The sequence below is a fragment of the Ammospiza nelsoni genome, chromosome 8 (assembly GCF_027579445.1).
Source record: "Ammospiza nelsoni isolate bAmmNel1 chromosome 8, bAmmNel1.pri, whole genome shotgun sequence".
NCBI lineage: Eukaryota > Metazoa > Chordata > Aves > Passeriformes > Passerellidae > Ammospiza > Ammospiza nelsoni.
In genome coordinates, this window is record NC_080640.1 from 17,175,988 (window position 1) to 17,197,488 (window position 21,501).

General features: G+C 41.1%; 1 protein-coding gene across 2 annotated transcripts; it reads right to left on the reverse strand.

Moving 5' to 3' along the window:
* Positions 1-343: 343 nt before the first annotated feature.
* Positions 344-12,373, reverse strand: LOC132076259 (lipase member M-like). 2 transcript variants are annotated; one of them, XM_059477245.1, is made up of 10 exons: positions 12,138-12,373; positions 10,601-10,712; positions 9,376-9,493; positions 8,493-8,691; positions 7,878-7,987; positions 7,021-7,157; positions 6,390-6,536; positions 5,316-5,387; positions 3,716-3,787; positions 344-2,589 (listed from the first exon to the last, which is right to left on the reverse strand). In XM_059477245.1, the coding sequence occupies exons 1-10, from the start codon at positions 12,152-12,154 to the stop codon at positions 2,356-2,358; spliced, it is 1,218 nt and encodes a 405-aa protein (XP_059333228.1). In that variant the 5' UTR covers positions 12,155-12,373; the 3' UTR covers positions 344-2,355. The 2 variants fall into 2 exon arrangements, with proteins under 2 accessions (XP_059333228.1, XP_059333230.1); XM_059477247.1 differs by lacking the exons at positions 9,376-9,493; positions 12,138-12,373.
* Between the last annotated feature and the right edge of the window lie 9,128 nt (positions 12,374-21,501).

Consider the following 21,501-nt stretch of genomic DNA (forward strand, 5'->3'; position numbering starts at 1 on the left):
TGGTATCTGGAGATCTTTGCTTAACGGCCCAATTAGCTGTAGCCAGCCTGAGGGCTCAGTCCTCACTGAGATTGGCTGATGACCATGGGTTGAAGGACTTGTTCCAAGGACTTGTTCCGTGTCCTTGGGCAGCTGGGCTGTAAACTAAGTACAGTCCTCCTAGATGAGGATCAACCTGTTCAGCCAATTAACTCACAAGTGTCTTCAGGAGAACTTGAGTTTCATCATGGACTGATGAGCATTTAGAAGAGCACCAGATAAGAGGAATGTGTTCTTGGGAACATCATTGCATAGTATGATGCCTTCGTGTACTGGGGGGAAGGAAATGAGTAAAACAACAGGATGCCACCGCAGTAACAGCTCTGTTTTACATACAAAGTAAAGAACATTGTTTGGGATAGTGGGAAAGGTAGTTTGATAATTTCTCAGTGAAAAGCACTATAACTTGACTTCTCTGATGTCTGTAAGTGACAATAACTATCATCAAACCATAAACTGATCACTCAGAAGGACTTCTGCAACATGATGTCTCATCCCTTCTCGTGTCCCAGGGTGGGATCAACAGTCCCCATAATGTGTCCAATGCTGTTTGCTCAGCCTGCCTTTCCTGATTTTCCAGAAAATTCCTCTATGGTGTCCCAGGTTGCAAGATAGCCATACAATTGCAAATTCCTTTCTAGGGGACTTTATGGAATGCTCTGTCACTCTCAGGTATGATGCTGTTGCATTTAGCAAGGAAAGGATTGAAAACTTATAAAGCAGGTCTCATGTCCTCATACATTTTCCCTACAAGCAGTGAGTTAGTTGAAAGATTGACTCTCTGAAGGGCATTTGTCTCCAGGAATTTGTATCTGATGGAAGGAATGTCCTTTTCTTGATGGGCACTGTTTTGTTTGGATCAAGCTCTGGTTACATTTGTGAAACAGAAGGAAACAGGACAGCCTTCAGCAGCGGGCTCAGGAGATGAAAAAGGCCTGTTGTTTCTCTTGGAAGGGAAAGGTGCAGAAGTGGTAACAGCCATGGTTAATTTGTTTGGCCAATGAACCATTACTCAGAGTGAGACATTGGTCCTTTGGTCCTACAGTGTCACCAGTGAACTGTCCCAGTGCAACAGCTGCACTGTGCTGGCTAGGATCCCAGCCCTGGCCCACATTAACATGTCATTGAAAAGGAGAATGAGGGCGTCAGGCTGAAAGGAAACCCCTAAATGCACTGTGCTCCCTTCCCCAGTGCAGCTAATGGAACTTTGTTTTGGAGGAATGGTGACCTATAATGCTGTAACCTAATAACCACAGAGGTTACCCTCCAACTGAGTGGTTTTGTGCAGTAACTACCTATTTGAAACAAAATTGGTAGAGTCATAATTACCTCAGGAAATTAATAGGATGAATAATTCTTTAGCACTGCCTTGAAAGCAGCTCTTTCCAGTAGTGGTCAAAGTGCTCTAAATTTACATGGGATGAAGATAATGAATTCCTTCTAACTATGTTCAGGTACTTCTCATTTTAGCATCTAAACTCCAAAGAGGCTGCTCAGAGCCTTGACCAAGGTTAGATCATGTCAGCTCTGTGATAGCCCGTAGCTCACATGTGAGACAGCAGTATGTGTGAGGTTTCTGCTGGTGTAACTTGGAAATAAATGGTCCCATGGAAGTGCTGCCATTGCCAAAATGATTAAGATTGAATCAGCAAGGATTTCTCTTTTTCAGGGTGGGTCTTGAAGCCAAGTTTTCCAGCTTCCAGGTGCATGCTTGAACCATGGTACTGACTACTGTCTTCTGTTTGTCTACCTTGTGTCCCTTGCTCTTCCTCATGAAAACAGGGAGCATTCCTGTTTCAGACAAAGACAAACCATCTTTTTTTCAGGAGTGAGGTGATATTTTTTGTATGAACTCACTTTTTTGTTTAATAATCTTGCTTAACAATAAAATTATACAATACCAGAACTGTTAGAATAAGATTTTGATTACACTATGCCTTTAAATAACTGCCAGCCCAATAAACTGAGCAATAATGTGAAGAATGGAAAACATCTAGAAATCACAGAATCTATCCAGAGAAAGGAAGTGCTTTCATTACTGTTACAGTCTAGAGAGGAGAGTAGGCTGGAAGCAAACCCTGTCTTCTGTTAGCAAAGTATAGTTATTGCAGAATTGAAGATGTATAATTTGAAAAAGTATTACAGATCCACAAGGTTGCCAGAAAACATGAGGTGCACTATCAGGATGCAAAAGGCATTGGAGTGACATGTAGTGTGCAGGAGGAACCCTTTCCCTGACTCCAGATACAACAGAAGGGGGTTTCTGTACCTAGTGAATCTAAGAGCTGTTGAACGAGTCAGGCTCCTGGCTGTGGGTTAAGGATACTTCTGCATCAGGTCAATAATTTCATTGTACACATGTAAAGGTGCATCCAGTCCCCAGATGAAATCCAGGTGTGCCCATTCAGGAATCTTCTTGTGATAGCTAAGCTTCTTGATTTTGGACAGTAAAATGGCTGCATCCTTGGGATCTGCCAGCAGGTCTCGGCCCCCAGTCCATACCGCAGTTGGTACAGTCATCTCTTCTATGTTGTAGAGAGGAGGAATAGTCTGGAAAACAGCACAGGAATGAGTGTCCAGGAGAGCACAGCAACTTTAAACATTCATTTGGGGCTTTCTTCTGTCACTGCTCAAAGTAGAAGTGTCTAAATCAAGGAGGAAGGAAGTTCCCTTGTTTGCCTTTTCTCTCTGTGCTCACAGGGATTACTCAACTGATTGCACAGCCAAAAGTAAAACACCTCCTGAGCTGACAAAGAGTTATTGTTGGGTCTTTGCCTTCTCAAGTGGGAATCTTAGGGCAGGAATCTGAAACTAGACAGAGATGTCAGGATGGCTCTGGATAAACCCCCATCATGGTCCTTTTGAAGTACTGTTCAGTCCCAGGAGACAGGGGCTAGAGAGAAAACACCACATGTGACCAGGATGAAAAGGATCAAAGAATGGCTTCTGTAGGAGGAGAGGGAAAGCAGCTTAGGACTCCTGTGTTTGGAAAAGAGACGCCAGAGCAAGGGCAGGAGACAGGTTTATACAACCACAAACGGTATGAAGAAAGAGCACTGTAAGTAATTGTCCCAAACACAAAACCTAGAAGGCATCCCGTGACTTTCCAGGAGCAAGCAAATTCAAAGCAAACCAAAGGAAGCTGTGTTTCATGCAATTCATCATTAAAACATGTAACTTGTAATGACAGGCTGCTGTGGAGACCTAAAGGCTAGGAGGGTCAAGGATAAGATTAGACTGTTGAATGGAAAAGGTGCTCCTCAGGGTCTGCTTGAGGACAAAGTCCTTTTGTCTCTGGCTGCCAGAATCTAGGGGTGCTTGTTAGTTTTCCAGTTTTCCTATTCCTATTGTTGTCATCTGTTTCAGTTACACTAGTAGGCAAGATGTTTTTGTTATTTTCTGTGTACTCTTCGTTTTCAAAATGATTTTCTATTTTTTTCTGCCCTTACTTCCTCTTATTTGTATTGATCATTTAATTGGAAAGTTTTTCTCTTCCTCTCTCTCTCTTTCTTTTAAAATGTTTTAAATGTATTATTGCCACTAGTGCTTGCATGCTTTCTCTGTTGACTTCCAAACTGTAAAGCAATAATATTTTCTGAAAATGTGTCTCCCACCACGTTCTTGCTCTCTTCCTGTGTGTTTCTGTGCTGTCCAAGGTTGCTTCACCAAGACATACCTGTTGGTATTTTTCCATGTTCTTCTTTGAACTGCCCCAGTCATAAGCTTGGAACTTCCCTGAGCGGGCCTCCTAAGAGGATGAACAAGAGAAGGGTAGTTATAAAGCCATCATTTGGGAAGTCTGTGTGTTCTTTCCCTGACTCCAATCTAAAGCCCCAACAGAAGTTCTTCCAAGGGCTATGAAAGAGCTGATAGTAAATTAATTAGAAGTGTCAAAAACTGAAGAGTCAGATGTTTTTGTCATAATGAAATAAATTCACATCTTCTGCAGACAGACCCAAGGATGTCCTCACAGGCAATTTGTTCAAGTTTGTAAAACTGCTGTTAACAGCTGCTGTCAGCAAGTTCATCTCAGTGCTACTGCCCTGTCCTATTCTTGCAGTCATGTTGCCAACACTCAGCTCTGTGAGTGGCTCCATCTTATGTTTTCTCTTCCCACTCTATTTTGAATACAGAAATTACTATTTTTAGTTCTTCCCCTTCTTGGCTTTACCTACAGCATGGGTTGCTCCTACTATGAGAGACACCTTCACCAGAATCTTAGTATTGAAATTCTGTTAGCCCTTTGGTTGTAATAACAGTAAGGACTACAAAGACTTGGGAGTATTACTTCTGCATGTTTATGCTTGTATTCTGTGGTTAGATGCTGAATTACATCAATTTGCAGAACTCCCCCCACTCTGCTTTTGTAACCCTTTTTCTTTACAGAAGAAGGTCTAGGTCATGGTTACAAAAGCAATTTATTCAAACCTACTATCTAACACAATCTCACATCCAAAAGTATAATTTTATTTTGAATAAGTGCTTGTGCAGATGTCACTCAGACATATGTGTGTGTTTGCTTTGCTGAAAAGGGCACAAACACTCTTGCAAATTCTGTGTGCTCACAGCTGCTTCCAGGGCTGCCCCAGAGCCCGTGGTGCTGCCAGCAAACCTTGGATCCTCAGAGTGTGAGCCCAAAGACAGAAAGGCAGCTCCCATCAGCACTGCTGCTGAGGAGGTACTGTGGCAGTACCTTGTAGGCAAGGGATATAAACAGTCTACTAAATAAAGTATTTATTATTTATGGTTCTACTGCTCTCCAGACACTGACAGCCTTGAAAGCAAGAGAAGAAACTACAAGGTTTTAATAGTAAAATTCTGCTCATTTGTTGACACCACATTGGAAACATGACTAATTTAAGGTAAATTCCCTACAAACTGTGGACATCATTTATGCAAGGTACCAGATACACAATAAGAAGAGTGATGTGTACACCTGCACACACAGCTTCCAGCCTACATATTTTCACTCAAATGCAGCACTTCACTGTTGGCTTCAAATGTACCTGTATCACACAGGACATTTCTATGCTGCTGGCAAAAGAAGGAGCAATGAAAAATAGTGTTCTGAACTGAGTTTTCAGCTGCAATTCACAAGTTGCATGTGTTTCCAGGAAGTTGGCAATGGCTTCACAGCTGATTATCTCTTACCTCTCTACTCAGCTCAAGGTGAGCTGAGGTATGATATCTTATAAAGATAAGATATGATATCATATAAAGATATTTTATCTTTCAGGGGATTGCTCATACCCGACTCCAGTAGACTATGTTCATACCTGACTCCAGTGGATTATGTTCTGCACAGAAGTTCCAGCAGTGGTTTGGGCAATATACACGTTGATTCGGTTCTGAAAGAGAATATTCAGTGAGCATTCTCTTCTTCCCTTCTATGCAGATGTACATCAAAAGATGTATTACTGCTGCAGCAGAGTCATGTATCAATTAAACAACAGAAATTGGAGTAGCATGATTGGAGACTCCCTCAGTTTTACTTTACATGTGGCAGTATGTCAGATTAGGAGTAGCATGGAAAGAGCAATCCCTTACCAGAGCATTTTTGAGGATGACTAAGAATCTAAAAGAATCTACAGGTGAGAAGGAATTATAAAAAAGCCTGCATTTTAGATCCCAATCTGTATGGTTTTTTCAGAATTCTGAGAGAATCACTGTTGCACAGGACAGCAAAGGAAAATGCAATTTCCTGATGGATGCACAAATATTTGAAATAAAACACGCCCCAGTACTGCAGGGGTTTCTTAGCAAGCTGCTGTGGGATCCTTCCTCCATGAACACTTTCTGAGGCATTTTTTGAAAAATGCTGGAGCAAAATTTTGACTCCCAGGTGATCTGACCTATAGCTGAACGTAGCATGAGGTGCCCAGGTACATCCTAATACTCTCCTACCCTGATGGCCCAAGGCTTGGAGAACAAGGACAAGGAGGAATATGTGTGTTCCTTTCTGTGTTGCAAAGTGAAAACATGAAGCTGGCAGACTTTTCATTTCTTCTTTTTCAGTGTGCCAGCATGTGAAATATCTCTGATGAGACCAGTAGCCACAGGATGGACCAGGATATGGTGCCCTGGGTGAGGTCTGTCAGGAGGCAGACTGCAGAATTCTGGGGGGCTCTGAGCAGCTGCCAACTGCAGAACTGGTGCCAAATGCTCTTCTGAGGGCAGTGATTCCCTGCTAGAGAAGGATAGTCAATCAGCAGATACTGCTGTCCTGTAGCGGGGACTGTTCCCTGCAATGTGATACTCACAGAAATTCAGGATTCACACTACAGGATAGAGGGTGAATTTGAGGAGCATAAGCTTAAACTCCCAGAAGAGCTGATAAAAGCTGTACGTACCACATCAATGTTTTTCAGGTTACAGCCACCCAGATTGAAGAAGACACTTCTACAAAGCCTGGCAAAAGCTTGGTAGCTGCAGACAGGGGCTATTATCTTTGTTAAACACTCAGTCTGGGGAAGGAATTCTCTGTTGCCCAGCATACCCTGTGAAATACAAAGGTAACAACAATTTAGGAATGCGCACACTTCTCCATCAATTTCAGTGGTTCTTACTCGCCTTTTCTCCACTTCTCAGATGATGTTGCCACAAACAAGTGAGAAATTACTTGGTTTCCCATTGCATCAGCCTGCTTGAGCATTACTCAATCTGGGTTACATCACTTTTAATGAAGAGATATGTTAAATTAATTCCAATTCATAGTTTAAGCTTTTATATCAGTGGCTTTGCCTGGAGGAATCTTGGAAACCTTTGAGGATTTGCATCTTTGTACCTCTCTGGATGACCTGTCCCTGTGCTGCCTTGGACTGAAAGCTTTTCTTATTGCCCTGTCTGAACTCTCACCACAAGGCAAACCTGCCCACATGCAAATGAGTCGACTTCACAAAGCCCCATACTTTCCATTTATCCATTTTAAGAGCTGAACAAACAAGTATATGGGTAAACAGTGGAAACCAAGACATCACACACCCTGAGCATTTTCTCAGGAAGGTAGAGGAGTTTTGTTGCTGGGCCTTTAGCGTACTTAATAGCAGTGACAGGTGCCAATGCAAAGAAGAGTTTGATTTTTTGAGCCAGCTCTGGCATTGTTGAAAATGCAATGAAAGCTGAAAAAAAAAAAAAAAAGAGGAGTTAAACCCCCATATTTTTGCAATAGGCTGTTTTCAGTATTAATATATATTCTGCACTTTCAATTTATAAGTAACCTTGTTAGTTGTTCAGAGACTATGGTTCAACCTAGATTTGTATGAAATCTCTCCTTTCCATAAGTTACCAGCTTGTACAAGTTTTCTCCTATTCAGAGAAATTTCTTTCTATATTTTGCAGCTTTCTTCCAGACTTGATTAAAAATGGATGTACATTTCTGATGTACATTCATGTATTTCTTACACTATTGGGAGGAAAAGTAATTTTTCTTCTGGTCGATCCAATTTTGTATTTTCTTTTTCATGCCTACATCTGGTCCAAACTGGCCAACTTCTCTTTCTGTACTCTCATCTTCCTGTTTTGTTTATTTTGGTGAACTGACCAGCTGCTGTTGGGCACACCCTTGCATCTTGGATAGAAACAATTTGCACAGCCCACGCACATTTTCCAGATTAATTCTTAGTTGACAGATTTCCAGCAGCAGTGCATTTGATTCATTATGCTTCATTATCTTTATAATACATTTTAAACACCTACATGTTGAAAATTGCTTATACTAACACTGTATTTCCCAACTAGAAAGAGTTAATGAAAACTTCAAGTACATTCAGAAATTCAGTATCTTAAATCACATTTTACACCTGTTTTCTGGAAGAATTCCTCTCTTGTGTGTAACTTACCAATGGTAGTACCTTGAGAATAGCCAATATAGTACAATTTTTCCTGTCCCGTTTTCTCCAAAATGAAATTTATTGCTGCTGGAAGATCAAACTTTGCCATCTCATCAAAACTGCAGGCAGGAGATTTAAAGAGAGGCATGCATAAATTAAAATCCAGACATTAAATTGAATTCACATTTTTATTAATAGCTTGCCAGCAAAGAAACAGTCTGACTTATTTAGTGAATAATTCAATTGTTCCAAGTTCTTTGTTTTTCTGGCACTGGATATGGAAGATTCTACTCAAGATTTTTTGAGGGTATTGTATTACACAGACTAGTGTTTGTGAGTAGCTGCTAAAACTGGCTCTAGGGCTGAGGAATGGCTTGGAGATGGCCTGGGCAGGTTCCCCTGAGTCATCCTGCTGCTGTCCTCTAGTTTGAAGAACCTGATCAAGCAGTAATTAAAGTTGTGTCCATTAATATTACAGTTCACATGCTTTCATAGGGGCACCTCAGCAAAAGCAAATGTAAACAGTGCTTATTAAAAAGTAGCATATGTAAATCCCTGATTTAGCCATCTGAAATAAATATGTAAGGATGGGCTGTGGACATCCCCTTCAGTGGTTCTGTCTACCTGAAAGCCCAGAATTCATCTTGTTCAATGGAATACTGCTGGTGTTTTCTTGACCAGCGATTGCCTCTGCTATTTCCCATCCAAACATCAAATCCAGCATCAGCTAGCAGGAAGCCCAAGCTGTTGTTGGGCAAGTTTGTGACCCAGTTACGAGCATCTCCCAATAATCCATGCTGGAGAAACACAACAGGCCTTGAAGCTGAAAAATAAAGCAAAACCAAAACAGTTTATAATTGTTTTTATCTTTTCATTTCCTGGTTGTTCAGAGACATTATTGTCTCATATTCAATACTGGGATTTTTTCCTGAATCAACAAATCATAAGAACAAAACCCCTCTTTCTGTAAGAGAAAACTTCTAAGCTTCTGAAAGAATTGATGGAAAGATCTGCCTGACAGCACAGCAAAATAACTTGGCACTCTCTGGTCATTGTTTGTACAGTCAGACACATCAGCTTGAGATTCTCAGCACTGATAGGGAGATGAAGGTGTGCATTGTTTTCAGAGATTTCCTTTACCCAAAATATGAATCAGACACTGATACTAACCAGGTGTAAGCAAAAGCAAAGCAAAATGAGAAGCTGGAAAAAGCTTTTGCAAAACAGGTTGATTAGGCAACCTTTATCCTATTTTTAATTTTTTTTAAAGTTTTACTCATCAACTCTTCCTAGGAAGTATATGCTTAATACTATGGTGGATTTTTATTATAAACAGGTGCTTGAGATTAATTCTATTGATCTTACGGGTTGTTCAGCGCAGCCAGAACACTTTGCTAAAATTTCACTCATGTATACAAGCTTTGGTGGATATTTTAAAAATATGAGTTGTCTCTTTTGAGAATATGCCTTATCTAGATTGGTGTTGTGTCATATCAAATAACTGTACCTGTGCTTCCTTGATTCTGAGTACCATAAGGGATTCTGTTAATGGTAATGGTATAACCATCTTCTGTCACCACTTCATACTCCTCACTGGGGTACCCTTTGTAAGTAATGAGCTCATTCTAGGAGAGAAGGTACAAATGCATTTGCTTGCCCAAGTCCATTTCAAATATTTTAAGACAGCCACAATGAAGGAATGTTAAAAAGGAGGTAAAGCTGGGGATTTAACCTACATACAATAAGCATCTGAATGTATGTAACCCTAAAGCAACAACAAATTTCCTTTTTTCTTTATGTTATGTCTAGGGCTTTACTACCTGGTTAAAATATGTCATATAAAACCTGTATTACACTCCTGCCATACAATCATCACAAGCCCTTACATTCTGGGGATATAAGTATCCCTATAAGCTCATAGGAGGACTTTATGAGCTGACATGAGGTGTGTGGCTGAGTCGAGGAGCTGTGTGGGTGCAATGCTTCTGATTTTGACACAGCCTGGGAGCAGCTTGTTTTAAACTACCTTCAGAGGAATCCAGACAGCTTCACAACTGTGGTTTGCTGAACAGCATAGATGCAGTGAGCACTGCTGAAAAGCTCACTATATTATGGAGAAAAAAAAAGATCAGGCATTTGCCCAGTTTCAAGGGAAACCAGCATAGCCCACCTTAAGCTCTGAAGTAAATATTACTTCTGTCCTGTAACGTTCCATCTGTTTTGCTACAAAAGAGTATTGGCTTTTATAAGTTGTACTCAGAGAATTACTCAATGTGTTTTGCCATGCAGGACAGAACCTCCAAGATTTTGACAAACAATGAAAGACCTACACAAGCTTTCTTGGCAAGAGGTGTTTTTCTGAAAAGCTGGCCATTTCTGGTCTCTGCTGGTCACCACTAGTTGTTTACAGACTTCATTGCTGATGAAATGCTGACATTCCAGATAGTCATTCTTTCAGATAGGCAGGCAGTGCCAGCAATAGCAAGCTGGTAACTGATATTTAAAAGGAAAACAGGTCTGGAGATTTACTATTTGCTTTAATTTCTACCAGAGAGAAGACGGGCTGTTACACATGCAGGCAGAAGAGAATAGAAGAAAAAGCATACACTGACTAGAGAGGATAGGTTAAATACAGGCAGCTTATCTACCCTGTTATTTCTAACACTTAGAAACCCCTCTGCTGTTAGTCATGCATAACATCCATCCTCAGGTCTCTCCATCAATCAACTTACAATACTCATAAAGGCTTCAGGATCCACAACTCTCTTCATTCTTCTCAGTTCTTCTGCATAAGCAACTCTCTGAAACAAATATGTCACAGCAACAAACAGCCATATCTTCTCCCTGCAAAATCCAATATATCAATCTGTCAGTAGTCCTCCTCCGCACTTGCAATCCAGACAGGTTCTGTATTTTTCTGATGAGGAAAGTGCTGTCTAATAATGAATAGAGCCAGTCTGGTACTCCCTACTTGTTAATTAAATGGAACAAAGCTGACTTCAAACACCTGTCTGAGGGTGTTGGGCAGCAATCTGAACTGTCTGCTAAGGTTTGGGCAAGGATGCTGCTCTTGATCAAGGCAAAAGTATCAATGAATCCAAGAAAAGGAGCAAAGCTTCTGGAGAAATGAACTTCACTCATTTGTCTGAAAAGTAGGTCACTTGCATTCCCATACCATGCATTTGAACTGTAGGTGAATTTGGAAACATTTCTGGTTACCTCTGTGAAACAGAGTTATTGGGTAACTTGTAAGTAAATCAGTCATTGTCACAGTGAAGATTTCAAAGTGGAGATAACCAAGTTGTTGGATAGTTAGTGAAAAAATTAAAACCAATTGCAAATAAAAAAATTAAATATTTATCATTTAATTAAAAACTTAGGAACCTAAATAAAGCAGTTCTTTATATTTGCAAAATTCATACAAATCTTCTTAATGACAAAATTTATCCACTCCATAGGATGAGGATGGATAAAGGAAAAGGACACTTTGCTAAATGTAATGCTAGGTAGAGACCGAGTACAGGGACCAGGATCCAGTTTTGTTCAGCAAAAAAGGAACAAAAACCCCTGGAGGTAGCTGTCCTGCTTAGAGGCACACATAGAGCATTGTCTGTGAAGACCTACATACTCTTGGCTCAAAGAAAATGCAGTGTTTGTATTAGCATCTTCTCTACACTGTATAACCACCCAGAGGCCACACCTAAACTTCTGTAGTCCCAGTGATACATCTTTCAGTCAGACTGATTCAGCCAAAATCTATTGCATTTATTGTTCTCCTATTCAAGAAGATTTTTAAACGATTTTCCCCCAAAATGATATGAATAGCATGTTATTTTCTTCTCAAAGAACAACAATTTATACACTAACTTCCTAGCACTGCATTCTGGTACAATCTGTGTGTTGAAAATGTGTAGCTCCTTTTGTAGAAAAGGGACATTTAGAGACCTTTGTTTTACTGAGCTAGCACCCTTTCTTTTGGTTTAAACTCACCACTTTCTGATTCTCTCACTTGCCATCTTCCCACACCTCTTCAGCTACCCCAGAGTTACTAAATTCAGGCTAGGTGAGCCAGGCCTGAATCTCTTTAGTTACAAGGAATCTTGTGAGAAAATGCCATACTTTCACCTACCTACAAGCAAAACAACACACAAAATACATTTGTTCCCAAATAGTAAAGCAACTCCTCAAGCTCAGGTTTCATACCATCTTTTGCAGCTCCCATGAAGCTTCACCAGTTTTGGATCATAAATAAATCAAAGCATTACTGACCTTGTGCCCAAAGTCATGTGTTTGGCTGAGCAGCTGCGGCTGCAGAAGAATGAAAACTCAATTCCTGCCTGTTTGGAAGCGGTGCTGGCAGTGAAAGGATGGTCATGCACTGTTTTTTCCCCCAGTCATGCAGCAATTTGACAATAAGCCTCTGTTTCTTTCCCACTATTCACTCCTTCTACTATCACTTCAGCTTTTCCCTGATGCAGAATCAGAGAGGGGTGACTCCTTTTATTCTCAAACCTCATGCTTTTGAGCTCCTTAGCCACCACAGCTATAACAAGGCTCTTCTACTATCACAGATTGCTGGATTTTTAAGGAGAATACCAGCCTCTGGAGAGTGGCAGAGCAGGATCAGGAATTTGAAAACAAATATATTCATAGATATACCTTATCATACCTAAGGAGATTGTCAATAGAATTGCATCAATTTTCTCTTTTACTAACAACCAATTCCAGCTTCTCATGTTATCTGGAAAGGAAGGAAGGAACTCTGATACCTCTACAGATGTTACTGCACATATTTTTCTTTTATTCTTGAATGCTTTGGTTGCTGCTTCACAATTCTACATTGTTGCTGGAGTGGTTTCAGGAGACTTTCCTCCATTTATATTTCACCTCTTAAATGGGCATAGAATTGAATGGATATTCCCTAAATGAATAGTTATGAAACGAGAAAGCTTTTCTGCAATCTGTATGGACTCAGAAAACATTGCCAAGATGGGCACACTTGTGTCAGTGGTCTCAAGCATAATCTGAGTGGGCCAGGATTGTTCAGCAGTGGAAATTAGGCAGGCCTGAATGGAGAGTCCAGACAGGTCCTTTCTAAGGCATTCAGGACAGTGACCTTTTAAAGTCTCCTCTGTTAATGGAGGACAAGCCCTGTGCAGCCGTGTTCCACCATGAGTGGTGACCTCCCTACAGCAATACAAGCCTTGCAGAAGGATGAGTGAGAATTCTGCATGTTCCAAGTATTTTTAAATCTTGAAACTATTTAATCTTTCTTGTCCAGTTCCCAATGTTTATTCCTCCAAATATTCCTTCTGTCTCACAAATAATGTTTATCCACACAGAGCAAATCAGCTTAAACACTGAGATGAACATTGACCAAGATTTTGAGCAGGATTTGATATTTCTATTTCTATTATACCTTGCAGTACTGCCTGTGGTTAGGATCAAAAATATTCAATATATCCTCAGAAATTATTTTCTTTAGTATTTACAGATCAGAAAGAAATATGAAAGAAAATCTCAGAAGACCTGTTCCTACAAATGTTGTTATCAGGCTTTCAAAGAGAAATAGAAACATCTGAGTTCAGTTTCTGGGAGCGAGTAAGGAGAGGAAATGATTTTCAAAGAGCTGGTTTAGAACATGGAGTGTTTTCAAATATTGATTCTACACACAGGATGGGATGTTTTTGAATCTTCTCATTATTTCCTTTATATACTCCAAGTTCTTTCATCTTTCTTGTAACAAAAGCAGGTTTCTGCCTTTCTAAAGTGTCAGTGTCTTTTGAAACTCGACAAGAATTTCATGAGTGAACTGTTTAAATGTGTACTTGCCTTTGAGTACCTCATGCTATTCTGTGTCATTAAGATGTGCTATTAACTCACTGTGAACAAAGCCATCTTCATTCTTTAGTGCAAAACAATGCTCCAATAACAAAAACTCACTAAAACATTGCATACACATGCCATAATACCATAAATAGCAAATGACTGGATAAAGTCATTGCAGGCAGTATCTGTTCCGAGTGAGTGTTTGAGATGGGCAAAGAAGGTGAAGTAGGGTTAGTGTTGGGCTGATTTTTTTAAAACCAGACACGCACACTCTGTTGTAAATTATCCAGTTTCAGGGGAAGTTACTCACACTATAATAAGGTATGGAATTCAGTGGAAATGCTTCAAGGTTGAGATGTTGCTGTCAGAGTTGTGGCTGCATCTTCACAAGTGTGGTCATATGTAAATGAACTTTAAACTGGTCAGTCTAGGTGTCTTTGTATAAATAAGTGCCTTATATAAATTGCTCACTACATGCTCAGTTTATGAAGCCTCAGCTCTTTCCAGTGTTTTTTATGGATAAAACCCCCATCAATGTACAGAATATAATCCCTAGCATTTTTGTGTTTTCTGTAAACTCTTTGCTCTCCCCATTCCCTCCTGCTGCAGGAATTGGACCTGGCTCTGGAAATTACTTAGGAATGGAAGATATTTTTATACAGCTGAATATAGCAGTTCATCATGGATCAAATATGTCCTTTTGGCTTCTTCATGTAGCTAGTGAACGTAGTTATCAGAAATGTTTGGCTATTTTAAGTATGTTAAGGAGGGCCTTTAAGGGGAGGTATGCTCTATTGAGAGACCGATTTGTTTTTGTGGAAGTTGCCATCCAGGAGTCTCCAAGGGAACACATAGCAGCAAAACCAGAAGGATCCCTTTGTGCGCTGATATGGCTTTAAAAACATTTCATGTCATAATGGTGTAAACAGTTGCTTCCTGAGAGTGAGAAAAACACTGAGAACTAAGCACAGGGTCTCACAGTGTGCTCTCCACTGAATCCCTGGGATAATACCTGGTTCCCACAGCATACAGCTGCCCTCAGCCACCCACCCCATGCTGTTGCCTCAGCTGGAGGGCTGGCTCCCAGCACAGGCACATTTTGGGGGTGAAGGCAGAACCTTCCTATTCAGCAATGGACCCTACACCTCCATACAGCAAAGGAACTGCTCTCAGGGGAGTCCCTACACACAGACAGAACTGCAGAAGCATAAAGCACTAACGAGAACAGGCACTGCTTGGGTGAGAGATTCTTCCCAGCTCTGTCAGGCGTGCAAAAATATTTCTGGTGGTCATCATTAAGGTCAATGGACTTGCCTGTGGTTACCAGTACTGGGCTGAGTGGCACAGTATTTGTAAGTTATGAGTAGCTCTGCCCTGGCACTTGGATAATTATGAATCTTTCCTGTGACAAAGGTAAGCTAAGAAGTGTCAAAAGGAAGGGCTCATGAGGGACAGAGAGGGCTGCATGCCTGGCTGTGCTGCTCACACTGTTGATGCCTTGTCTGGAAATGCTCCAGGCAGCGCTGCCCTCCTGCTCAAGTGTCAGTCACCTATAGAAGGGGCAGCTTCCACATGAAAAGCTCAGCACCAGCCTGTCTGTTAACTTATCCAAGGGAGATACAACTTGTGATAAGAGCAATTATTTCCACAATACTTTCTGGCTGCTGATGAAGTTTGTGAAATGTCTGCAAGCCAGGACTTCTTCACCTCTGAGGGTGGATGACGTCTGTGTTGAAATTTATGAGCTTTGCATTGTTAAAAATGTTTTGCCTCACAATCTGCAGATTGTTTTTTTAATCCTTCTGCTAATTTTGTAGCAATGTATAGAGCAGCATCTTTCACTCCCACAGTCACCAGACATCAGTGCTATCAACTATAATTAGAGAAGAAAGGAATTTACACATCTGCCGACATGTATGGAAAGCTAAAATTACATATGCATTATTTGTCTTGTACTTGTTGCTAAATGAAAGTCTTGGGAGTGTGAATTGAGATCCTCTGGCAGAAAAACTGGGACCAGTAGGAGCACTGTGCAGGCCTTACGCTCAGTGTGCAGCAGTCTCCTGGTGAGCACTGATAAGCCCAGACTGAAGAAGTCTCTGGTCAGCTTCGTGCTGCCATCAGCAGGACCTACCCAGGTATTTACAGAGGTTAAAGGGACTGTGGGCAGAGGGGCTTTGGTTTTTCTTAATCCTAAGAATTAAAGTAAGGGATTTGCTCTGGGAAAGAAGGAAGGTGCTAGGGAGGTTAGAGACAGCACCACTAAACCTCTGTCCTCTGTTCAAACTGGGATTTTTGCATACCTGTAGCTGGGTTGAGTGGGGGCTGAGTTAGCAGCATCCCAGAGTGGGCTGTCTCTCTTCCTACAAACACCTTTTTCCTTACTTTCTTTCTGCTGGAAAATTCTCACCAAATATGAATTCCATTACTAATCATCTCCATCATGGGTTCTTCATTCTTTTCATGCATTAAAACCAACTTCCCCCTAACTTCACACAGAATCACACATAATCACTAGGTTGGAAGAGACCTTCAAGATCATGGAGTCCCATCCATGCTCTAACAGCTCAACTAAACCATGGCACCCAGTGCCACATCCAGTCTTTTCTTAAACACATCCAGGGATGGTGACTCCACCAGGCAGGCCATTCCAGAACTTTATCACACTTTCAGTTAAAAACTTTCTCCTAATATCCAACCTATATTTCCCTTGTCACAGCTTGAGACTGTGTCCTCTTGTTCTGTCAATGTTTGCCTGGAGGAAGAGACCAAGCCCACCTGACAACAACCATCTTTCAGGGAGTTCTAGAGAAGGTCACCCCTGAGTCTCCTTTTCTCCAGGCTGAACACCCCCAGGTCCCTCAGTGGTTCCTCTCAGGGTTTGTGTTCCCAGCCCCTCTCCAGCCTCGTTCCCTCCTCTGGATGCTCTCCAGTTTCTCAATGTCCTTCCCAAACCGAGGGGACAGAGCTGGACACAGCACTCAGGGTGTGGCCTCAGCAGTGCCGAGCACAGGGTAAGGGTGATCTCCCTGCTCCTGCTGGCCACACTGCTCCTGATACTGGCCACCAGGGCACCTTCTTGGCCACCGGGGCACACTGTCGGCAACTTCTGCTATGGCGGCAGGCAAGATAGTCACAGACCTGTCTTTCCAAATCGTAAAGCACTTATTTTATCACTTGTACCTTTAGACATATTAGGAATTTCTTTTGAAACAGCAAAGGTTTTGCTGACTCACAGATCATTTATCTTTAAAAAGTAAAGATACTGTTACCAATACAAACTAATGGTTTGTTCTGAACATCGGCATTAATTTTCCCACATGAAATAATCTACGGTAAACAGTGAAAAATTAAATATACAGTAATTATAAAATTAAGATGATTATTTTGTACTTAGGATGCAGAATATTGTTTTGATCTTTTGTAAGGGAAAAGGAACATGATCAAAGTATATTAACCTTAGCTATAGAAATGCACTTTAAATAGCAAAGCTGCTCATCAGATATAGTCTGTGTTTTCAATAGAAGCTTTCCCTTATAAGGACAAAATTTGCCTGCTGACCCCAAAGTGATACTTTCCAAACCAAATGAAGAACCTACATGTTCTATTTTACTTATGTCAACAAAATGTTTCATACTCTTGCTACGTGAAGGAAGTTAACTTCTAAAATGTTAGTGCCAACACATAGTTCCACAACATTGCACAGAGGAGCAAATGAAACTTATGGACCTCTTTCAAGCTCTGCTCCACTGAATGTTGCATTAGACACCAAAAGTTTTTATTAAACAAAGGAGTATTCTTTTATTAAGACAAACAATATCAGACAAGGGCATAATTCTTACCATCCCAAAAGAAATCCATGTCTTTTTTATGATCAAGATGACCTCTTTGCTTTGGAAGCATTTTGTGAAGGGTCTTGAGGCAGGAAGATCCCATTGCAGAGGGGTCTCGTGGCTGTTTCACTCCTCTGGAGCAGACAGTAGCAGCCATCTGAAAAGCAGTCCATTCCCAAGTCTGTGTAAGAGGACACTCTGTCCCTCTTTGTGAGTGGGACTGTCAATCTGCAGAGGAGAGGCTCCAATATTAGAGAAGAACAGGTCTGAAAAGCTGGTAATTTGTATTTTCCTTTTGAAAACCAACAGGACAACAAGTCAGGTCTTCACTGACCTTCACTGTCCAAAAAGTTGTGGTGCAGTGATCCTCAGGCTGATTGAGCTGGCAGCAGCCCTACAGAGCAGCACGCAGGGGTACCAGCTGACAGCTGGCCCTGGCAGCGCCAATTTAAGACCCTGTACCCCTTGACTGTGCCCTGTCCCTCAGCTGGCAAGGCTGGGCAGACATCTCCCTGCTGCAGCAGTGCCCAGACAAATCAGTCAGCACTGGTTGTATCCACAGTCTTCTCAGGTCATCCTGACATCCTGAAATAGGTGTCTGGTGTCCGTGTCAAAGAGCTGGGACATTGGGCTCTCATCACTGTTATTCGATCTTCTCCAGTAGTTCTGATCTCCAGGGCTTTTGCTTCCTTCCTGTGCTTCAGCTGGCACCTCCAATTAGGAGGATTTTGTGCATGAACTGTCCCTGTTACTTGTCTGAACAGCTTCTAAACTGCAATCTAGTTAATCTGAATAAATATTCAAATAAGTATATGAAAATTGTGGCTGAAATCCTTCCCTTTGTGCCAGAAGGGATGTCAGACTTTTTTTTCATATAAATTATAAATCATGCCCTAATTATAAATTGTACTGAGAGTTTAGAGAATGGATTACAGGAGATAAAAATGTCACCTTTTTTTTGCCTTTCAAAAAAGAAAATATCTGGAAGAAATATTTAAACAAAATTTTAACAGGTAGGTAAATTCTTACAGTTAGCAAAGCTGTAAAAATTTTAATTCAATCCTATCAGAATTCTTCTTTGTTTAATAAATCGTTCCCTGAGCACTAGATGAGGCCACCCTGGTTTCCTGTCAGTTTGCACCCTACAGTTGATTGCAGGCACCAGTCAAGTATTTATGGTACCTCTTGTTCTTCTTCCTCTTCTAATTTCCTAATCATGCTGCATTCTTTACTGGTCAGAACACTTGCAATCTTTCTCTTCTAGTTTGTCAACTTTTTGTTATCACACAACAAAGTCTTAATTATTTTGTGGAGGACTATGCTGCAAACCAGGGAACATGCAGACAAACACAAGGCAGCATAATCTGCTGAGCGTTGTTCTCTTAGGAAGGCAGCTAAACAATCCTCCCTTAAGCCTTTGAATAAAATCACTGTATGTTTCTATACTTCTGCTAGATTGCTCATCTTCATGGTTTGAAAATGGATGGTGCCATTGCAAAACAGAATTATTCTTTTAGACTAATATAATTTTCAAATAATGAAGATGTGCACAGGTACTTTTAATAAATGAGTTATTTTGATGTTATGGAACTGCTGCAATCAGACTCACCCTTAAACTTATGGGCAATGTGCAGCGCCAAATTTGTATGTGATGCATGTACTGGATACTTGTCTTTTTAGTTTCATAAGAAGGCATTTGATTCCATGGAAGGCATTGGATTAGGAGGCACCCTGAAGTTAGTGCCACTGTTTTCAGCATGGCTGTGCATGGTTTACTTTTAACAAGGGAGGAACTGAAATTAGACCAGTTCAGAGAAAATGGGATCCACCCAAAAATGGATGGGAGTTCCCAGTCTCCAAGGATCTTGGCACGTATGTGGAAAGAATCATTACCATTTTGTGTACTGTGAATTCTCACCTGGCATGTTCAGCACCCTGGAGTTTGTCCCAGATTGTGCAGAAGTGAAGCACATCTCCATACCAAGTTCTAGCAAGGGACATTGAGGAGGGCCTTTGGGATGATCTGTGGAAGGAGACAGCCTTGCCTTCCCCACTGCAGGACTGCTAAAATCAGCAGATTTTCCACATGATGCCTTCCCCACACCCGATGCTGCCGCTGGCGCCAGGGAGGGGGAGCAGCGTGAGGGGCAGGTCACCTCTGAGATGGCTTCTCTGACCACTGCTCTATAATTTTCACTTGGGACTGCAGAGAATTACAGCCTCAGACTTTATTTATTAGAAAATGAAATCACAGCCAGGGCTAGATAATTGCTTAGGGCAAACTGACTTCTCTACGTGATACACCAGCCGTCAGCTAGTAGTGGGTAAAATTGTAAATACAGGGTGTATAGGCACACAGGGTGTGCTCATGCAATCCTCTGCTCACAATGGCTACTTCTTCCCTCACATGGCAATTCACTTCACAGGGAATTTTGGAGAAAATTTTTTCAGAATCACAGAATTTCAGGCACTAATCTCTCTGCTTTCTCCTTTTTCTTTAAACCGTGGTAACCACGGGACCGTGGGACACTGGACAAAGAGTGGGGAGCAGCAAAAGAAGGGGTTAGTCAACACACCAGTAATCAAATCCTGGATCCATCAGCAAGAAGCAACCAATGGGCTTTAGTGCCATTTCAGATGCCTTTGGGAACCTTGCCTGCCTCTGGGATTTGACTCAGGCTTTGTATGTAGTCATTTTGGCTGAACCAGTTTCTTGGTCGATCATGTCTGGACTGTGTTTAATCTTAATCTGCTAAAGATTGCTTTATTTACAAAACTATAAGTAAATAATGAAGACTGGATTTTCAGGTAAACTTCACTTGGTTTATGCAAAGCAACAGCCATATTTTCAGGTGTAAAAGAAATTTTCTATTTGTGATGACTGATGGGCACAAGTTGTTTAAGATCCTGAACACCTGTGGTCTGCAAAATTTACATTGTATGTAGATGAACATTATAGGGGGGAAAAGGATGAAAGAAGTGGTCATTTATGAGAGGAATTCTAAACATTTTCCCTTTCCCAGGTGACGCAGACTAGTCAGTTCTGTGCATTCAAAGCCACAAACAAACTCTCCAGGATCAGCAGGTGCTCCCAGTTTTCAGGATTTTTCTCTGTGACAGAGCCATCTCTTTGAATAGGAACTCAGTGTCTGATATCCCCACATGACTCCAGGAGTAGCAATCTTTATGGAAATGCCAACCAACCTTTCAATAAAATCTTAGTAAATTTATTAATTTATAAGATCATTATAATTATTATCATTTCAATTGTGGCTTTTCATAGCTGTGACAAGCCTGGGAATTATTAGCAGGATTGTATCCAGTTTGATATTATCCTTGGACTTCAGAATACTTGATAGATAATCTCACAGTTCTTATCCAGTCCTTTGATGTTGTGCAGGTTAGAGAGTTTTAGTTTGTCAGTTTGCTTGTTTGTTTTGTTTTTCCTGTTAGTGATATATTTGGTTTTGGTATTTAGTCTGGTGGTGAGGCTACTTTACATCATTATGACTTTTCTAGCCATGGTATATTTTCTAATGTGCAACAGACACTGGATTGCAGAGATCTGTTCAACACAGAGAGTGTTTATAACCATGCTGCAGAGGTTAGCTCTGTTAGCATGTGAACCCCAGAGGGTTTGCTGCCTTTGAAACATCAAATGCACGATGCATCAGCTACCCAGTGTGCACACACTACTTCTGCCTGAGAAATCACAGTCAGAAATGGTGTCACTGCACCTAATTGGAGACAATCACCCTGGTATTTCCCATCAAAGCAATGTGGATTTACCAAAGTGACACAGAATGAAATAGCAGGCTCTTATTATGCAATGCACATTGTCTTGTTTATTAGTTATAGATAGGGCTGTTCATCTGAGACAAACCTGGTTTGCTAAATACAATCATAGCATGGAAAGGTGTGGTGTGTGTCCTTGATGAGCTGAGGAAAAGCTGGTTAGCTCCAGCGGTGGT

Bases quoted from the DNA above. Each gene is read 5' to 3' on its own strand.
- LOC132076259 (XM_059477245.1), bottom strand. The intron at 7,988-8,492 runs GTAGACAGAACC...TCCTGCCTGCAG, and splicing joins GATGAATTCTGGGCTTTCAG to TTTTGATGAGATGGCAAAGT. The intron at 5,388-6,389 runs GTACGTACAGCT...ATTCTCTTTCAG, and splicing joins ACCTGAAAAACATTGATGTG to AACCGAATCAACGTGTATAT.